General features: G+C 41.9%; 1 protein-coding gene across 2 annotated transcripts in view; it reads left to right on the top strand.

Moving 5' to 3' along the window:
* The window catches only part of AGXT2 (alanine--glyoxylate aminotransferase 2), a 43784-nt gene that overhangs the window by 14569 nt on the left and 7948 nt on the right, over positions 1 to 21267 (top strand). For both annotated transcript variants that reach the window (XM_082623540.1, XM_082623541.1), the window contains exons 4-12: positions 3472 to 3595; positions 5058 to 5152; positions 5769 to 5862; positions 6560 to 6653; positions 10464 to 10564; positions 11134 to 11226; positions 15846 to 15978; positions 17407 to 17498; positions 19801 to 19950. In XM_082623540.1, coding sequence (XP_082479666.1) covers positions 3472 to 3595; positions 5058 to 5152; positions 5769 to 5862; positions 6560 to 6653; positions 10464 to 10564; positions 11134 to 11226; positions 15846 to 15978; positions 17407 to 17498; positions 19801 to 19950 — 976 coding nt within the window. The remainder of the gene's footprint in view (positions 1 to 3471; positions 3596 to 5057; positions 5153 to 5768; positions 5863 to 6559; positions 6654 to 10463; positions 10565 to 11133; positions 11227 to 15845; positions 15979 to 17406; positions 17499 to 19800; positions 19951 to 21267) is intronic.

Here is a 21267-nt window from a genome sequence, read left to right on the forward strand (position 1 = left end):
CGGTTGGTGCGAATGTAAATTGATACAGCCACTATGGAGAACAGTATGGAGTTTCCTAAAAAACTAAAAATAGATCTACTATACGACCCAGCAATCCCACTACTGGGCATATACCCTGAGAAAACCATCATTCAAAAAGAGTCATGTACCACAATGTTCACTGCAGCACTATTTACAATAGCCAGGACATGAAAGCAACCTAAGTGTCTATTGACAGATGAATGGGTAAAGAAGATGTGGCACATATATACAAGGGAATATTACTCAGCCATAAAAAGAAACGAAGTTTGAGTTATTTATAGTGAGGTGGATGGACCTAGAGACTGTCATACAGAGTGAAGTAAGTCAGAAAGAGAAAGACAAATACCGTACACTAACACATATACAAGGAACCTAAAAAAAAAAAAATAATAATAATGGTTCTGAAGAACCTAGGGGCAGGACAGGAATAAAGATGCAGACGTGCAGAATGGACTTGAGGACACGGGGAGGGGGAAGGGTAAGCCTAGACGAAGTGGCATGGACATATATACACTACCAAATGTAAAATGGATAGCTAGTGGGAAGCAGCTGCATAGTACAGGGAGATCAGCTCGGTGCTTTGTGACCACCTAGAGGGGCGGGATAGGGAGGGTGGGAGGGAGATGCAAGAGGGAGGAGACATGGGGATATATGTATATGTATATGTATACACTGATTCACTTTGATATAAAGCAGAAACTATCACGCCATTGTAAAGCAATTATGCTCCAATAAAGATGTTAAAAAAAAAAGAACCTCAATTAAAAATTCTTTCTCCTTAGATGCATTCTGGTTTACAACTAACATGATGCTCCCTCTTATTTCCTGGGTAACAAAAATAATCTTAACGTTGTCCTTTACCTTTTCTTGACAATTCAAGATTTTATCATCCTCATGGCACATGCAGTGAGGTCTGTACCATGTGATTGGAGTGTGGCTCTGAGTATGTGTCTCCTCAGTAACTACAGTTTTCCAAAGAGAGGGAATGCACTGAGGAAAAGGCAAACAACAAGGGAAAGGCCAGTGGTTCTCAGAGAACACAGAGCAGGTGGCAGGTGGGAGATAATGAGAGATGAGAAGTCACTTCTAGCTCTTCTTCATCAACTTCGAGCCATGAAGGAGGAAAGAAAAGATGATAAGAGAAAGATGTAACCAGAGCTGGAAATTTACACCGGCAATGGATGGCTCCATTAATCTTGAGCTTTTCTGTGACCTTGATTATCAGTCCGCACACACAGATGCCCTGGGCAGGTCCTTCTGTTGTCCTTTTGGTTTGCGTGGAGCCATCTAATTTTAAGGTCTATTCTGGCTTGCCTTTAATAATCTGACCAATAAAACTCATAGTACGTGGGACAAAAATAAAGCAGCAAGTCTAAATAAATTGTGTAGGTTCAGGCCCTTCTGTGGAAGCAAGGGCAAAAGGTCTTCTCCACAAGCACCCATGAGGAGGGAGTTAAACCTCCAGGTCCAGCTCTCGCCCATTCCTCCCATAGCCTTGTCCTTCCTGTTTGCATCTTCAGGAGGCACTAGTCACATACCAGGTCCTGAGGAGCATGCAAAATAAATTTCAGATGCAGTTTAAAACATAGGACAAACATGCATGAAGTAAGTAAACAAAAATGAAGTAGAGAACACATTTAAACATTCACATTGAATCCTCCCAATAACATGCAACATTGTGCCTGTGAATCAACAACTCCCACTGGCTCTCATGCCCTTGGTGCTTCTCCTGATCTCCCCCTGACCTTTCAGCTTGTGTCTCTGACCCCCTAACTCTGAGTGTCTCGAGCTCTTTCCTGAGCCCTCTGCTCTTCTCTCTATACTCCCTTCATCTCTTATCATTTCCCCCATAGAATTGGTCCACCTCATCTCCCCACGTCTGTTCATTTAGTTCCTACATTTTCAGCAGCCTCACCCAACTCTTCAGCCTTGGCCTCTCACAAAGCTATGATAATAGCTCTAAGACACCTAAAGTGGGCTGTAAGATGCCCCATATTTCCCATAGCCTCCAGGACACCCCTGACCATGATATTCCACCATCGGCTGAAATTCGACATTGCCAAGACCAAATCCACCATGCTTTCCACAAAACTCTTTCTATTCACACATTCATTTATTCTAGAAGCACATATGAGCCACCTCCTCTGCAAAAGTCCTTGCTAGGAGCTGGATAGTTAAGACAACCGACTGTGTTTCTCAACCAATCCTGGGATTTCCCCAATATTACAGGCAAGAATATTGAAGTCATCTTTGACTCTTTTCTGCCTTTCATTCCGTATAACCAACCTGACACCGAGGTCTAGTTTTCCCTCTGCTGAAATGCCTCTTCTAGTGACCCCTCTCACTAATTCCCAGTAGCCCCAGTCTCCTAGGAGCTCTGCTCCTCCCACACCTGGAAGGCTACCATGCCCTCCCAGCTGGCCTCACCACTACCAGTCTTACCCCTCCATTCTACCTTCTTGTGGTTCTCAGATTTACTTTGCTAAACAATGCTCTTGTCAAGTGTCTCTTCTATTTTAGAGTTTATTGATACTCCACAATTTTCCAAAGTGAGTTCTGTGGGACACTGATCACAGGAGAGGTTCATTGGTAAAGGATCCCATTAGAAAATAAGGTTGGGAAACACTTTAAACTCTATCTTCCTCCTGAGGAGACACAGTGCACATTAGCCTATTAAAGGTACTGACAAGTCCTGCCGTAAAGAAATCTGATCTGGTATTTCTCAAAATTGTTTAACCACTGAACTGATGATTTTTTTTTTTGGTATGCCAGTGATTAATAAAAACAGAATTAGTGTGTAACAGACTTTGGCAATTGCTCTCCTTTAGATCAAGTTCAAACACCTTGGCCTGTCTTTTCGAAGCATTCCAAGTCAGGTCCCACCTACCTGTCTACCCGTAGTTCCTACTGCCCTTCAACGTGAACCTTCAGATCCTTCACAGAATGTGGTTACACAGTCAGTGTTCATCAACGCTGACCACTACTAAGACCCAAATGTTGGAATCTTCTTTAAAGGAAAAACTGTTGATCTTGTAAACATGTGCTTGATGGATCTATAATTCTTTAGAATAAAATGGGAAGACACTCAGGCTTACTTCTAGTTGTCTCTATTTTCCAAACTGTTCAAAGTGTAGTTAATAAGAAAATCTAGTTAGAAGAGATTGTAAGTTCAACTTCTTTCTATACTAGGAATTTCTCTTTTAAAATCCCCAGCACATAAGTCTCCTTTTGAACACTTCTCTTGGTGAGGAATTCATTACATTTTGAGGCAACACATCCCATTGTCAGATACCTCTGGTGGTTAGAGAAGCTCTTTCCTGTGTGGGGATGAAATCAGCCTCTTGAAACTCTTTGAGAAATAGCTGTGGGTTTGAGTTCAATGGCCTGTGTTGTGTTGGGAGGGACATGCCCGCTGGCACTGTGGGTAACTCTGCTCTTCTGTTTATCCAGGAAAGTAAACGCAGTGGCACAAAAGCAGCTTGGCCGCCTATGGCACACAAGTGCCGTCTTCTTCCACCCTCCGATCCACGAATATGCAGAGAAGCTTTCAGCGCTTCTTCCTGAACCTCTGAAGGTCCGATGCTTCCAGTTCAAAGGGATAGGAGTCTCATGATCCCAGGGAAGCTGGCCTAGGAAATGAGAGTATGGGTGGGAATCTGGTCTGTGCTTTGAACATCCGAAATGAGTGCCCAAGTGGCCATATTGGAAAGCACTCTAGGAGAAGAAAGGAATTGATGAATTACTGGTGAAACCAGCCGATGTTCACTTCATCAGTTCCAAACATCTGCCTCTCCTTGGTCACTCTCCTCACCACCACATCTTTGCAGAAATCACTTAGCGGGAGCCCCAGGCTTCCTGACACTCTCCTCTGTGTTCCTCAGGAAGTTTTCATCTCTTTGCTCCACAGCCCCTCTGCAAAGTCATTGGCATTTCTTCTTTTTTTTTTAACTTTTTATTTTATAGTGGAGTAGCGTTGCTTAACAATGTTGTGTTAGTTTCAGGCGTCCAGCAAAGTGATTCAGTTATACATAACCATGTATCTATTCTTTTTCAAATTCTTTTTCCATTTAGTTGTTACATAATATTGAGCAGAGTTCCCTGTGCTACACAGTAGGTCCTTGCTGGTTAACCATTCTTCTTTAACAAAGAGTAGGGCCATTTCTTTAGAAAATTAATATACCATTAAATTCATTTGGTCTGAGATGCACTTTGATATTTTTGCTAAATGAGATGTTTTTCTGCATCTGAAATGATTGAATTTTTTAACTGAACTGAGATGTTAAAATGTTCGCCAAGGTTTGCATTTCGGGATTCAATGAGTTAATACATATTTAGAACAGTGTGCCGTACCTGGTGTTAGCTATTATGATCATCTTCTTGTATTATTTAGGTACCATATTTACTATGTTATCTACAAGAGATGGAGGAAGTTGCAAGAGCTGCAACCTCAGTTCAGGGCAGGCACACTCATGGATGAGTAGAGGCGAGGAAGCCTGCAAGGGCACAGCCCTGGCCTCCCAGTCCCCGAGCCTGGAGGATCTAATACCCTTCTGTTCTCCCCTTTCTTTCAACCAAGATGAGCTGCACTTTTTTGTTTGTTGCTCGTTTGTTTTAACATTCACGAACACCGAACAGGCTCCTCTGAGAGCCTGCCTTGTCTCAAGCCTTCAGAATCAGGTGGGGCAGTTCAGGTTCAAGAACCAAGAGACCTGGTCCTCAGATCCCCTCAGCCACTAACCACTGTATGTCTCAGCAAGTCTCTCCATCTTAGCACTCTGCAGAGCATCAGGTAAAACCAATGAAAATCTGGAATATTTCACAACTCTGACAATCCCATAGTCATTTTTGTATCTCTAGTGCTTAGCAGATTCTCAGTGAATAGCTGTAGAATTAATATAGTAATTCAATGATGGGACTGCTGGTACGAATGGAACTCTCCTTAATAATCAGAGGCTGGGATACACTGTCTTTAACAATTTCGAATGAATTGGGTAATCAAGTGTCTCATGACCATGTGTCTTTTTTTTTTTCTCCAGGTCATTTTCCTGATGAACAGTGGCTCAGAAGCCAATGACCTAGCCATGCTGATGGCCAGAGCACACTCAAATAACACAGATATCATTTCTTTCAGGTAACCACACCTTGGAACATTCAACTTTAACATTGACTCACCCCAATATTAAATGTTTATCTTTAAAATATAGCCTAGAGCAGGAGAGGGGCTTTCCCAGGGTGTTTTTCTAATTTTAGATTTTAGGGTAGGTTCAGTCAAATGAATCTTATGTCTGGATAACACCATCCAAATTGGCCTGATCCAAGGTAGGGGTCTCTGACCAAGGTAACCAAGAGTTTGGAGTCCCAGTTTTGTCATAGATTCTCCTATGGAATTAAAAAGAAGGTGACATCATTACAGCTTTTTAACTTTAAAGATATGGTATAGAAACTAACACACAATGTTTTTCATCAACTATGCTCCAATATAAATTAAAAATAAAAAAATAAAAGTTAAGAAAAAGGTATGACTTTGACTATGACCTATGCCAAATACTGAATGATTGGTCTGCACCCCCAGAAGCTCATGACTTTGCCATATGACACTGGGCCCACTTTCGTCTCTGCTTATGGTAAGGAGCCATAGCCTGAATAGCCAACATGGACTTTCTTTTTTGTCCTACCCAGTGTTCCACATGCCAGTGATCATAGAAAAGTAAACTTAACCCAGTCCTCCCACTGTTTTCTGTCTGCAGAGGAGCCTACCATGGATGCAGTCCTTACACACTTGGCTTGACAAATGTAGGGTTCTACAAAATGGAACTCCCCAGTGGGATGGGCTGCCAATCAGTAAGTTTTGAGATATTTGTCATATTTCTCTAAAAACTCCTGGGTGTATGGAATCAGTTATCAGATTTTCCAGGTATTAGGACTAGAAACTAATATAAATTAGCTTATATTATATAACTATAATTAATCAGGGGCTCAATTTGACTTAATCAAATTAAAGACCATTTAAGGGAAATGTTTCTTAGGAAGACCTTCAGAGTCTGAGTAATAATTAATGACAGAGATTTTTTAAAATTTTGTTTTGCTTTTAAATAAAATCAAGTAAACTGCAAATAAATGCACTGAAATAACTTCCCAGAGCCTTGAATGCATAAAATTTCCATAGAGTTGTCCCTGTACTCACCTTCTGTTCTCACTCACTGTTTCCACATTTTCAGCATCAGAATCAGATACCTAATTATTCTTATTCTTTCAGATGCCCTTACCGACCAAATTCTTGAGCAAATTGTTTCCAGGCTGACATTGAAATCAGTTTGCTTTGTAGAGTGCCCTCCTAATTGATTTCCAAAAAAAAAAAAAAAAAAAAAATTATCTCTTCAAAGCAGAATATTAGGTTTTTGTCCTAAGTGGGAGAAGAGTAAAGGAGGAATCTTAGTATCAAATTAAGAAGCCCTCTTGCCTTAACTGGTACCATAGGTTGCCCCATTGGCTGTCTTGTGTTCACATCTTGCTAAACTCCCTCTTTTGTCATTTGCAGACGATGTGCCCGGATGTTTTCTGTGGCCCTTGGGGGGGAAGCCACTGCCGAGATTCTCCAGTGCAAACAATTAGGAAATGCAGCTGTGCACCAGGTCCAGCTGGGCAGGGGGGGAGGCACATGGTGGAAGGTCAGGATGGGTAAGGAATGTGGAGAGAGGCAGAACCATTCCTGGGTGAACAGATTCGAAAAAGTGGGAAAGGGAAAGCCAAGGCAAATACAACTAGGAAATCACCCCTCACTGAACTAACACCTCTTATGCCTATGACCACTATACCATCAGAGCATCTATCTCCTGTTAGGAAACGCATCTCAGCATCTCATGCTATCAGAGCTAAGCCAAAAACAGACTATCACCTGGTGTTTCACTAAAGGCACTCTCTTAGCTCTCCCAGCAATAGCTCTGCTACCAATTCTAAAAGAAAACAAGGTTTTTTTGAGGGATTATTTGCCAATTCCCAATGGGAGAAGGGGAAAGGGGAAAGAACACTTAGAAATCTCAAAACTCCAATCAGGAAGTTCCCCATGGACTCAGAATACCAGCCAAAATGAGAGCCTTTGTCAAAACAGAAGACCATTCCTGAAGACTGCTGACATCTCTTCCAAAGTTGTAAAGGCGTCCTCACAAGGAAAGCCACTATTCATCAAACACATTGCTATTACATTCTTTACCTCTTCTTCACAGGAGAGAGAGGAGGCATGGAAACAGCATTTGTTCTTTGCTCATCAGCAAACCCCACCTCGCACTTGTCATCTCAGTGCAGGACCCTTTGGACAGCTGCCCCTAAGCAGTGCTGAAGGAAATCACTAAACGCTCCAGCTGAGAGATCTTTAATGGAACAGGGTGTCACTGGGCTGAGAGGAAGAATGTAACTGGAAGCCTTAAAAATGAGCTTTGAAAGGAAGAAAATTCACAGTCACCTTAAAATTCAGATGGGATAATGGCAATACGGAGGTAGGAGAATGAAAGAATAAGCTTTAGAACAAGATGTTATAGTCACAGAACTTAAGACCATGGGGAAGTTTAAAGCTATCTTTCACACTCTCCATTTTAAAGAGGAAGAAACACGTCTACACCTAGGAGGCCGAGAGCTAGGACTTGACCCCAATTCTTCTGCCCTCAAAGCCAGTGCTCCCCAGCCATGACCACCCTTGTTCACATCGATATGCCAGCAGGAGGAACCCAGGCTTAAAAATAATTCCTGCTCTGCTGGCCAGGATTGAAGAGACACATGAAGTCAGGCACCCTGGGTTGGACTTTCAGCCCTACCGTGGCTAAGCTGCAAGCAAAAGTTCCATCTTTTGCTTCCGTTTCTCATCTATGAAATGGAGGTGGCAATACCTGCCCCCATGGCCCCTCATCCCAGATCTTCAAGAGACCAAGGAAGAGAGCTTTTGTAGAGGCAGGCAGACAATAGCAATGCCAGGTACAGCCATGCCTGTATCTCATATCCACGTGGCACCAACAACTAAGATCAGCTGGATGAACCTCACAGACGTCAAAAGCACCAGCGCAGAGCTTCAGCGGCAGAAGCCCTCAAGACATGGTCACTTCCTTCCCTCCCAGCCCTGTGTCCCTCCCCCTCTGAGGCCTTCTCTACCAAGGCCAACTGGAATATACCAGAGGCCCAGAGTCATCTCTCTAGTGGCCTCTAGATGTTAAATGATAGTGCCAGGCAGACATTTCTGCTTCTCGGAACTGTGATCTTTGGCACATCTGAAGTCAGGTGTTTTCTTAACGCATATCTTCAAGAGACAAGACTGATATCATATCTTTAAACAAAAAGGGACTTCAGCCTCCTCTGGTGCTGTTAGGGCCTGAGAAGAGTTTGGTATTTGCTTTAAAAAGACATATTCATATATGTTTATAAATGCATCCCAACGTGTGAATTATTCTGAGTATAGAAGGTTCCAGTTCTCCATTCCTCTTAGAGTTCATTCAGTGGGCACATCCAGGTGCCAGTCTTGGTTGGTGGCTTTATTTTCACCTCAGAAGTATGTCATCATTCCCCACATAGGCATCCATTTTTGAGCCTAATATAGATATTTATGTGGTAGATTTCATTCCCTTCCTCCACCCGCTCCTCGGGATATTTTCTTTCCCATTGGTCATTCCAGTCCCTGAATTTCAGATGTAACTTGTGATGAAAAGCACCTCTCAACCCACTACCCCACAATGTTCCAAACCTGGTACTGATCATGTCATGTCTCTTTCTCCTTTTGCAAGACAAGTTTCCTTTTTCTTAAAAAATTGCTCTTTCTTGGCGTCTCACTCGGCTTAACTCTCTCTTTACCACCAGCTAAAATGAAAACTCTTCCCTCTCTACTCCATTGCTTGGATAGCATCCAGGAGAGCATCCCCTCTCCACTTGCTTGATGTTGTCATGGTGACACTACTGCACCAAGTCTCTCAGAGGCGACTTGACCTGAAGTCACAGCAATGAGCCAATGAAGTAAATGCGAAATGAAGGGAAAAGCCAATGACAGTCGATGACCTCTCATCACTGAATTTATGGGCAGTGGGGGGGGGAATTATGAAAGGTCTAGCACAGGTTCAAGCAAAACCTTCTCCATGGTTTGGTTTTGTCCAAATTTAAGCCATTAGGGTTGATTTTGCTCCACCCTTTGATTTCTCTAGTTACAAATGATCTTACCAAATTCCCAAATTATATCCTTTGAACATATGTCTAATTCATCCTTTAGGGTCATCCAAGGTTGTTTTCTCTTCCTTTCTTAATAATAATAGGAAATTTCAACCTCTAGGGGCACAGATTTATTTGTCTACTATATCCTACCCATCATACAACATAAGTGATGCTAAAAAATGTACTTTCTGGGTTTGCTATTCATTTCATTACTTTCTTCTTCAAACCCCCAACCCTCAATTCCAACTAACTAAAGATCAGTTAACTCTGTCAAGCAAGCTTTCCCAAACATCGCATGTAGCCTCAAAGTATGTTAGGGGCCAGGTCATGTTTTTCCCACTTTTTAATGAAGAGCTGAAGTATTCAATATAAAATATATTTATGGTTCACTTTTGAAGATGATAACTGAAGGTTTCCATTCCTTATCTCTAGCCTTCAGGAGACAGGATCGCATCCATGCCTCTAAGCAAGCATCATGATGGTAGATGGTGACTTGCCTCCCAGACTGCTTTCAGCAGAAACTCCCCATCACACCCACCTCTCTCTCTGAATCTCTTCTGCTGTCCGTGGATGTGGGTTTAGATTCAGAGACTATGTGATGCTGTTTAGAACCAAATTACTGGTGTGGATAAAAATTCTGAAGGTTCAGTCATATATGGATGTACTTGATCTGGGACCTTTGGTATTCCAGAGGAGAAAGCTTCCTCTGCCTTGCTATAGTGAATGAAAGTTACCTGACTGTAGTATATTCCTCTTTAGACTGAATTCTGATTGCTATATAAACATATTTATGAACCATAAAGACTGAGATACTTTGTAGCTTTAAAATTGTACATCAGATTAAGTAGCAATGAAAGGTAAACATAGTTATTTCCAAATAGATTAAATCCACACAGCAATTACATTTGAATTAAATCTACACTGTTGAGAGGATCAGTATCCTTAGGTAAAACAGCTATCTATACCAGACTCAATGATGTTTTGGAGCGTTGCTTCTCCAGATGGAAACAACTGAAGTGGTTTGTTTATGCTTTTGTGGCTATGCTACTCTTGCTGCTCGAAACGAAGTATGAGTCATTCTGACAGAATGTTCAGAACATTCAGAAACCTATATCCTCATATCCTGGTTTACTGTATCTTGGGGGACTCTATTCAATTTACTGTCTTGTTTTCTTTTTGTCTGTTTCCCCCCCATTCTTCTGGATGCCATTCTCACATCTTCAAATGCTGTGTTTTCTGTTGTTGTTTGTTTGTTGCAGACTGCTGCCAAGCTAAAGACCAATATATTGAACAATTCAAAGATACTCTGAGCACTTCTGTAGCCAAATCAATTGCTGGATTTTTTGCAGAGCCAATTCAAGTGAGTGTATTAACCAAACATTAATTGAGCTCAGTTCTAAATTATCAGATTTTTAACTCATACATTCTAGAGAATTCCAAATTATTTAAGTGACCACTGCTGTGTCCCTCTCCAAACTTAATTCATTGCATTGGTCCCCTTAAAAAAGGGGGGGGGGGCGCTGGTTTTCAGTTGACCTTTGAAAAAACCATCTCCTGCACTCCCAGACTGAACAGAGAGATAGATGAAACTATTGAATCCCTAAATCTGTAAAAATAGAAAACCCCAGCAATTTTTAGTTCTTTATCACCCACACTGTCAGGGGGAGCCTCTCTATAATCTTACTAAATCACCTTAATCTACTTTTTCTCTACTCTCAGGAAAGAATATGCTTGCATCCTTTTTTAGCAGGCATGGCATAAAAGTAATGGCCCCTCTTTTCACGCATAGTTGAAACAGTTCTAGAGACTGTTTTAAAAATTGCTAGTATCACTAATGCTAATATTGATCATGATCCATCTTCAATTCCCTTTTAGTACTTTCAAGGGCTGTGCTGTTACTCTAAGTCTTCTTGGTTTGGTCTTTTGCAGGGGGTGAATGGCGTTGTCCAGTACCCAAAGGGGTTTCTAAAGGAAGCCTTCGAGCTGGTGCGTGAGCGGGGAGGCGTGTGCATTGCAGATGAAGTGAGTGGTCATGGTGAGATTCAGTGCAGCCAGGACAGGAAAAGCACAAGGAGAAACTTCTTTAAACCCTCCTCTGTGGTCCAGGCAGAAAGCATCTACTCTGGGGATTCCAAGACGTGGGTATAAGTTAATGAAGCTTTGGCTAGTTGACTGGTTAGTTTGTTATTGGATTAGTTTGTCCATTTAATCAAGTACAGCAGAACTTAAACATCCAAATTGAAGTTTACGCTTTTCTCCAGAAAGTGTGCATAGAGGGAACCTACCTCAACATAATAAAGGCGATATATGACAAACCCACAGCAAACATCATTCTCAATGGTGAAAAACTGAAAGCATTTCCTCTAAAATCAGGAACAAGACAAGGATGTCCACTCTCACCACTATTATTCAACATAGTTATGGAAGTCCTAGCCACGGCAATCAGAGAAGAAAAAGAAATAAAAGGAATACAAATTAGAAAAGAAGAAGTAAAACTGTCACTGTTTGCAGATGACATTATACTATACATAGAGAATCCTAAAGATGCCACCAGAAAATTACTAGAGCTAATCAATGAATTTGGTAAAGTTGCAGGATACAAAATTAATGCACAGAAATCTCTTGCATTCCTATACACTAATGATGAAAAATCTGAAAGATAAATTAAGGAAACACTCCCATTTACCATTGCAAAAAAGAATAAAATACCTAGGAATAAACCTACCTAGGGAGACAAAAGACCTGTATACAGAAAACTATAAGACGCTGATGAAAGAAATTAAAGATGATGCCAACAGATGGCAACATATACCATGTTCTTGGATTGGAAGAATCAATTGTGAAAATGACTATACTACCCAAAGCAATCTACAGATTCAATGCAATCCCTATCAAATTACCAATGGTATTTTTTATGGAAGTAGAACAAAATATCTTAAAATTTGTATGGAGACACAAAAGACCCCGAATAGCCAAAGCAGGCTTGAGGGAAAAAAACGGAGCTGGAGGGATCAGACTTCCTGACTTCAGACTATATTATAAAGCTACAGTAATCAAGACATTATGGCACTGGCACAAAAACAGAAACATAGATCAATGGAACAGGATAGAAAGACAGAGATAAACAGATGCACCTATGGTCAATTAATCTATGACAAAGGAGGCAAGGATATAAAATGGAGCAAAGACAGTCTCTTCAATAAGTGGTGCTGGGAAAACTGCACAGCTACATGTAAAAGAATGAAATTAGAACACTCCCTAACACCGTACACAAAAAAAAACTCAAAATGGATTAAAGACCTAAATGTAAGACCAGACACTATAAAACTCTTAGAGGAAAACATAGGAAGAACACTCTTTGACATAAATCACAGCAAGATCTTTTTTGATCCACCTCCTAGAGTAATGGAAATAAAAACAAAAGTAAACAAATGGGACCTAATGAAACTTCAAAGCTTTTGCACAGCAAAGGAAACCATAAACAAGACAAAAAGACAACCCTCAGAGTGGGAGAAAATATTTGCAAACGTATCAACAAACAAAGGATTAAACTCCAAAATATATAGACAGCTCATGCAGCTCAATATCAGAAAAAACAAACAACCCAATCCAAAAATGGGCAGAAGACCTAAACAGACATTTCTCCAAAGAAGACATACAGATGGCCAAGAAGCACATGAAAAGTTGCTCAACATCATTAATTATTAGAGAAATGCAAATCAAAACTACAATGAGGTATCACCTTACACCAGTTAGAATGGGCATCATCAGAAAATCTACAAACAACAAATGCTGGAGACGGTGTGGAGAAAAGGGAACCCTCTTGCACTGTTGGTGGGAATGTAAATTGATACAGCCACTATGGAAAACAGTATGGAGTTTCCTTAAAAAACTGAAAATAGAATTACCACATGATCCAGCAATCCCACTACTGGACATATATCCAGAGAAAACCATAATTCAAAAAGACACATGTGGGCTTCCCTGGTGGTGCAGTGGTTGAGAGTCTGCCTGCCGATGCAGGGGACGTGGGTTCGTGCTCTGGTCCAGGGAGATTCCCACATGCTGCGGAGAGGCTGGGCCCATGAGCCATGGCCACTGAGCCTGCGCATCCGGAGCCTGTGCTCCGCAATGGGAGAGGCCACAACAGTGAGAGGCCTGCGTACTGCAAAAAAAAAAATAAATAAATAAAAGACACATGCTCCCCAATGTTCATTGCAGCACTATTTACAATAGCCAAGTCATGGAAGCAACCTAAATGCCCATCAACAGACGAATGGATAAAGAAGATGTGGTACATATATACAGTGGAATATTACTCAGCCATAAAAAGGAATGAAATTGGGTCATTTGTTGAGACGTGGATGCTTCTAGAGACTGCCATACAGAGTGAAGTAAGTCAGAAAGAGAAAAACAAATGTCGTATATTAACGCATATATGTGGTACCTAGAAAAATGGTACAGATGAACCGGTTTTCAGGGCAGAAATTGAGACACAGATGTAGAGAACAAACGTATGGACACCAAGCCAGGAAAGTGGCGGGGGTGGGAGTGGTGGTGTGCTGAATTGGGTGATTGGGATTGACATGTATACACTGATGTGTATAAAATTGATGACTGGGCTTCCCTGGTGGCGCAGTGGTTGGGAGTCTGCCTGCCGATGCAGGGGACACGGGTTTGTGCCCTGGTCCAGGAGGATCCCACGTGCCGCGGAGCGGCTGGGCCTGTGGGCCATGGCCGCTGGGCCTGTGCATCCGGAGCCTGTGCTCCGCGACGGGAGAGGCCGTGGCGGTGAGAGGCCCGCGTACCGCAAAAAACAAAAAAAAAACAAAAAAAACAAAACAAAACAAAAAATTGATGACTAATAAGAACCTGCTGTATTAAAAAAAAAAGAAAAAGAATGACAGAACAGCAGTGTAGAAAGACAAAGATAGCAGAAAATGAGGGAGCAGAAGAAAATCCCGAGTGTGGGGCCAGTGCTGCCACTCCGTGATCTTACATGTCTTCTTAATCAGCTCACCTTGGCTTTCTCTTCTTTAAAATGAAGAATATGGAATTTGAATAAAAATAGGCCACTGCTGGGACCACAATGGGCACTCAGTCTTTGCTTGTCTGGCATGGGCTGGGTTTAAATTTTAAATTCACTGCTTTCAGGCAGGGTGTGCATGCCCATAGTTCCATCCCCACTCATTGATGTAGACCCAGCCTGCTTCTCTCAAGACGATATGCTCCTCACCCCCGAAGACATTTGAGTTTATGAACCTTAGAATGAATCATCTCTGTTCGACTAAACGATTCTGTGGAACTGATATTTCCTAGGTGGCTAAACATGGTTTATGGTCCTACATAATTTCACGTGTTGTCCAAGCAGTCTGATCTTTCACCATTTATTGATGGTACTTTGATAGATGAAGTGAAAAATTAAGATAGGCAGAAAGGCAAAATGGATGGATTTGCCATGAACTCTTCCTACGTTATCTCATTTGGGCAAATTCGTCAGCTTGTCCAGAGGCCCATAACTAGGAAGTCGGAGACCCAGGATTCGAGCCCACATCTGTCTGACTCCCACATCTAAGCTCTTCTCCTATGTTGTTCACTCTCGTCTAATTGTAACCCCCAACATCTGCCTTTGCAGCAGAACCCTGGAGAGAGCAAGAAAATAATCAGGAAGCCTGAGAAGGACCCTTGCTCTTTCAAATGCATTTCAGAATCAGCTTCAAGTGTCCACACCTCTACCCCAGACCTGCAATGTGTGTATGTGTAGAGAGAGAGATAGACAGACAGCCCAGGAGACTGAGAACCAGAAGGAGATCAAGGAACCTTCACCAAAAAGGCTCTGGCGAAAATTTGCATGGAAATATTGGTGTGGCTTTATTCACTTAGGCACTTCCGCCACTTTTTTATCCATTCTACAAACACTGTCTACTTTTATCAGGCACTCTGCTAGGTATTGTGGATAAAGAGAAAAATAAGATACGTGTATGCTGGTGATAATTGTCCAAGGTGAGAGGTTCTGACGGCAGCTTAGGTGTCTTGAGTAGGGGCCCTAGTGCGGCTCAGGAGAATCTTCCTATCCCGAATAATGATGAAACTGTGTTTTGAAGGAGATAGTGAGATGAAGAAGCGGGGAGAGGGCTTTCTAGAAAGAGGAAACAGCATGCATAAAACAACTAAGTTCAACTTAGTTCCATCCTGACTTAACTGACTCAGCTGGGTCCTCCTCATGGCTAATTCTCAAGAGGAAAAAGAAATCACAGCGAAGAGGACGACCAGCCTGTCTGGGCTGGGTGGTGGGCACCCCTGCGCCAATTTGCTTACTGTAACTCCTGCTTCATCCAGCCTGGGGTAGACGCAGCCTTACACAGAGGAGATCCTTATCAAGGATTGTTAATCACAATCACCTTTTTCACATGCATTATGTATATGACCCTCACAGCAGCCCTGTGATGTATTGCTATTGTTTCCACTCAACAAAGTTAACATGGATTCAGAGGAGTTAAAAACCATGTCTAGAATCCCACAATGCTAGTTTAGGCTTTTGGTGCCTAAAAGGTCAGGCGCAGGATAAGTGTTTTCTCCATAATAATATAAGGATGGTGATTTGGGACTGGTTTCCAATGATTTGGGACTTGTTTTCACAGGTGCAGACAGGATTTGGAAGGTTGGGTTCTCACTTCTGGGGCTTCCAAACGCATGGTGTCCTGCCGGATATTGTCACCATGGCTAAAGGGATTGGGAATGGCTTTCCCATGGCAGCAGTTGTGACAACTCCAGGTAGGAACTACAGGCAGTTTGTGTCTGCTTCTGGGTCTCCTACATCAGCAATGGCAGAAAACATGTGTATTGGACCTTGTGTGGGCTAGAGACAGTGAGGGGATTCCCAAGCAATGAAAAAGGGAAACTGTCTGCCAGATGGTGGAAGAGATGGAAGAAAACCAACCTTTTTGCTCTTGCTGTAGAAAAGACTAATTCTCCCAGACCCACAGTGAAATGCAGGGTTCTACTCTACTGACAAGGTCTAGGCAAACGTGCCACAAAAACAAAACCAACACTAGAGATCCTTGCTAAACAACCTGAAGCCATTGCTGAAGTTTCCAAGGGAATCATATTCTTGAAGGACACCCTGACCTAGTCTTGCCACACCAATAAGCTATAGACTCAAGGTCCAGGTGATAGATTTCTCTGTTGATCATCAACAAAACAGCTAAAGACAATACAATCTCACTTAGCTATAACATTCTATGAAATGAACATTAGAATTAACTGTATTTCCCATTTTAGTGAGGTTTTACAGAAAAGAATTTTATGAACCATTTAGTGTTGAAAATCTTAAAATTATTTCATTTGTTTTTCCAACCAATAGTAAGCACACTTGAGAGGCTGCAAAGGATAATTAAGTGCCTTGTAATATCTCAGTGTTTTACTGAATGAAGAAAGGTATTAAAATGTGGATGTAGAAGGTGAAGTATAATGAACTGAATATATACTAACCCTGAAACAATCTTGAAATTATATTATGAAATCGTTGATATGAGATTTTTAAAAAAATATTTCCTCTTAGTCCCAAGAGTGGAATATAGAAAAAAGGCTTAGCTAATGAAGGTTCCATGTAAGTTCCCATAAATCAAGTTTTAAAGTACTTTTCGTTTCATACAACACATTAAAGATTTTTATTATTAAACTTCTCATTGAATAAATAAGCAATTTTTCTTTATCCACTGTATTAGTCAGCTTGGGCTTATTCTCTCACAGTTCTAGAGGCTGAAATCCAAGATCAAGGTATGAGCAGCGTTGGTTTTGGGTGAGATCTCTCTTGCAGATGAACACCTTCTTGCTGTGTCCTCACATGTCCTTTTCCACAGCTAGAAAGGTCTCTGATGTCTCTTCTTCTCAGGAGAATACCAATCCTATTGGATTAGGGCCCCACCCTTAGGACCTTAATTACCTCCCTAAAGGCCCTGCCTTCAATTACAGTCACATTGGGGGTTAGGGCTTCCACGTATGAATTGGGGCGGAGGAGGGAAGAGACACAATTCCAACCATAACATCCACTATCTGGTGAGTGAAGAATGAATTGGATGCCATGAAATATATTACACATACATATACAACATGAAGGTCAATATAATCCAAATGCATGATGGGAGATTACAGATAGGAATGTGTCGCCCTTTATCCACTTTTATTCTCCACTCCCTCCAGAGATTGCCAAGTCTTTGGCTAAACGCCTGCTTCACTTCAATACCTTCGGAGGGAACCCCATGGCCTGCGCCATTGGATCATCGGTGCTTGAGGTACTTTCCAGCAACCGCATCAACATCACTCATTTCACCAAACGACTACTTCAAAACTACACACACATGATCAGAACTCTATCACATTTCATGATTAAAGTGAAGAGTTAATTCCTAGTCCATGAATTTAAGTTAGATTTCCAGTTATTATTCTGCCCAGTCCCCCTTTTTAAGATCTACTGTGAGTGCTTCAAGTATTGGATATGAAATAATATGTAATAAACCTCACACACATGAGAAATATAAGAATTTCCCTAGGGCTTCCCTGGTGGTGCAGTGGTTGAGAGTCTGCCTGCCCATGCAGGGGACACGGGTTCGTGCCCCGGTCTGGGAAGATCCCACATGCCGCAGAGCAGCTGGGCCCGTGAGCCATGGCCGTTGAGCCTGCGCGTCCGGAGCCTGTGCTCCGCAACGGGAGAGGCCACAACAGTGAGAGGCCCGCGTACCGCAAAAAAAAAAAAAAGAGAGAATTTCCCTAGCTAGCTGGTAGCACTGAAATTTCTTTGTCATTTGAGTGGTATTTTATGGATAGTTACCAATGGCTATCCTTGATTTCAGTTTAATTTTGGTCCTGTCTTGTATATGCCTCCTTATTTTTGTTGTACTGTCATAAATTAAAAGAGTAAAGAGCAAGTAAGTCCTATGCAATTCCAACAAGGTGATTCAGCTGTGGTTCAGATCCAGGCCATTGATTTTGCCTGGGGTCTCATCTGTTGAAAAGATTTTTTAAATGCCCTTGCTTATGTGTATAATAACGTTTGCTTATAAGTGTAACATATTTCTGGAAGAATGTCCAAGAAATTAATAACAATGGTTGTTTGTGGGGAAGGAAACTTGGTGGCTGGGGAACAGGGATCAGTGAGGCTCATTCTACTCTATGCTTCTGTACTTTCTGATGTTTGAACAAGGCACGTGATTCACTTATTCAAAAAAATTAAATTTAAAACTATTTTTCAATAAAAATAAGTAAGTAAAAGCTGCCCTTGAAAATTAAAAAGTATCTTCAAATATGATTAAATCTCAAAATGAGAAAGTGTAGGTAGGATGTGTCATTTATTTCATTCTGTAGACATTGCCAGCTTACATTTTTGAAGTCCTGCGTCACCTCAACCAATTTAGCAGATAGAGAGGATTTAGGTGAACAAGTAGGTCTTAAAAACATCAGGTTATGCCTGGAGTCATGCAATTATTATCAGCTGGTTATAAATGTAGTATACTGCTTGTGTTTGGTCAGGAATCAGGTCTCTGCTATGGGTGGAAGTAGGTGAAAATCCTTTTATTGAATATATATCTCAGGTGCCCTGACTCTGGGCCCACAAAGAGCTCAACACTGAGACATCTCTTTTATTTTTTCCTAAATTTTTACCCACCCCTGAAGATGAGGAGGGTAGGGGGGAAGCATTCCCTCTACCAAGAATTTTTTTTCTCCCTACAGCAGATCTTTTTGTAAGACAAGTTATGGCCATACTAGACTTTGGGTTCCATGTCTGGTCAAGTTTTTGTAAAGAGGGTCACATACATTTATTTCTCCATGTTTCTCAGTCCGTTTCAAAACTTTTTTTTTTTTTTACATCTTTATTGGAGTATAATTGCTTTACAATGGTGTGTTAGTTTCTGCTTTATGACAAAGCGAATCAGTTATACATATACATATGTTCCCATATCTCTTCCCTCTTGCGTCTCCCTCCCTCCCACCCTCCCTATCCCACCCCACTAGGTGGTCACAAAGCACCGAGCTGATCTCCCTGTGCTATGTGGCTGCTTCCCACTAGCTATCTATTTTACATTTGGTAGTATATATATGTCCATGCCTCTCTCTCGCTTTGTCACAGCTTACCCTTCCCACTCCCCATATCCTCAAGTCCATTCTCTAGTAGGTCTGTGTCTTTATTGCTGTCTTACCCCTAGGTTCTTCATGGCATTTTTTTTCTTAGATTCCATATATATGTGTTAGCATACAGTATTTGTCTTTTTCTCTTTCTGACTTACTTCACTCTGTATGACAGACTCTAGGTCCATCCACCTCATTACAAATAACTCAATTTTGTTTCCTTTTATGGCTGAGTAATATTCCATTGTATATATGTGCCACATCTTCTTTATCCATTCATCCAATGATGGACACTTAGGTTGTTTCCATCTCCTGGCTATAGTAAATAGAGCTGCAATGAACATTTTGGTACATGACTCTTTTTGAATTATGGTTTTCTCAGGGTATATGCCCAGTAGTGGGATTGCTGGGTCATATGGTAGTTCTTAAAACTTTTTTAATGCAATGTCATTTGGGGCTTTCTCTCAACAGGTGATTAAAGAAGAAAATCTACAAGAAAACAGCCAGGAAGTTGGCACCTATATGTTACTGAAGTTTGCTAAGCTGAGGGATGAATTTGAAATCGTTGGAGACGTCCGAGGCAAAGGCCTCATGATAGGAATAGAGATGGTGAAGGATAAGGTAGGTTGTGATCTGCTGTTCTCTCTGCAGCTTCTTGGGGGCAGCAAGAGTTAAAGTAGGAAGCCTCAGCTACAAGCTCATTCATTCTCAGGAAGAGAGCACACAAGGACAGCAAGACTCAGCAAAGCTCATTAGCGATGAGTCGGGAGTGTTGAGTATGAAGGACAGGCTAGCTGGTCATCGAGAGTCCTAGAGTGCAGAAGAGCATTTGCAAAAGGGAGCTGATGTTATTCTTGCCAGACAAGGCAAAGAGCAATGGTAATGACTGAATATTTTGAATGAGAAATATAAGGAAGGGACGAAATTATTGGGGGAGGGGCAGGGGAACAGAGAGTTGGCGGAAGTAAGGGGGAAGGGCCAGGAGAAGGTTGTGGTGTTGGTTTGGGGTGAGGATGTTAAAGATTTATAGGGTTTTGCATTTGTTTGTTTGTTTGTTTTTGAATGGACTTCAATTTCCCAAGTAACAAGGGCGGAATGTGACTTTCTGATGACCTACTGCCAGGTGACCTCAAACTCGATATGACAATTGAACTTAGCATTTCCCTTAAGCCAGTGATTCTTCCCAAGGTCACTGTGTCTGTTTTTCACCCTCCACTGTTCTCCCAATTCCCTAGCCTCAAAACCACAAGATAATCTGTGACTCCTTCCCTCTCCTTATTTCTAACGTCAAGGTTTATTGATTCTTTCTTTGCCGTGTTTCTCAAATCTTTCCCTCTGTTGTCATTGCTGCCCCTAGGGTCCGTGTCAGTAGGAAATTGGCCCAATCCTCCATAAACGCAAAATCTAGATCCTCTGAGGGGAGGGACAGCCGGGGAATCTTGGCACAGGAAGGAATAGTCAGACCAGCCCCTTCACCCTAATTCTTGTCCGTGGGTGACTTCTTGCTGTTTGCTCTCATCACACCCCCCTAGTTTAGAAGGACCGTGTTCAGTTCTCTCAATATTCAGACTAGACCATGGATATAACGCTCTCCCATTCATACCACACAGCAGAGCCAGTGAAAAGCAGGAATGTTTGAACCAGATTTGAAAGCTGAGGGAAGACAGCAGGAAAATAAGAGTAACGTGAGACTAGGCCCCCTGGCTCACAGGCCGTAACATACTTACCTTCAGCTTGGGGCTCCATCAGGGGCTGTTTTAATGCTCAGAAGAGTCCATCCCAGTTCCCCCCCACAAGAGGTCCCTCGAGAATACCTAGATGCCTCAAAGCCCAGACTCCACCAAAGAAAGCCCAATGAAAGAGGAGGCATTCGTCCCTTTCTCACTAATCCAAGGCTAACTTCTGTGTACTCCAAGACGTGTGAACAGAGAGGCTCTT

This window comes from Mesoplodon mirus (assembly GCF_964341445.2).
Source record: "Mesoplodon mirus genome assembly, chromosome: 5".
Lineage (NCBI taxonomy): Eukaryota > Metazoa > Chordata > Mammalia > Artiodactyla > Ziphiidae > Mesoplodon > Mesoplodon mirus.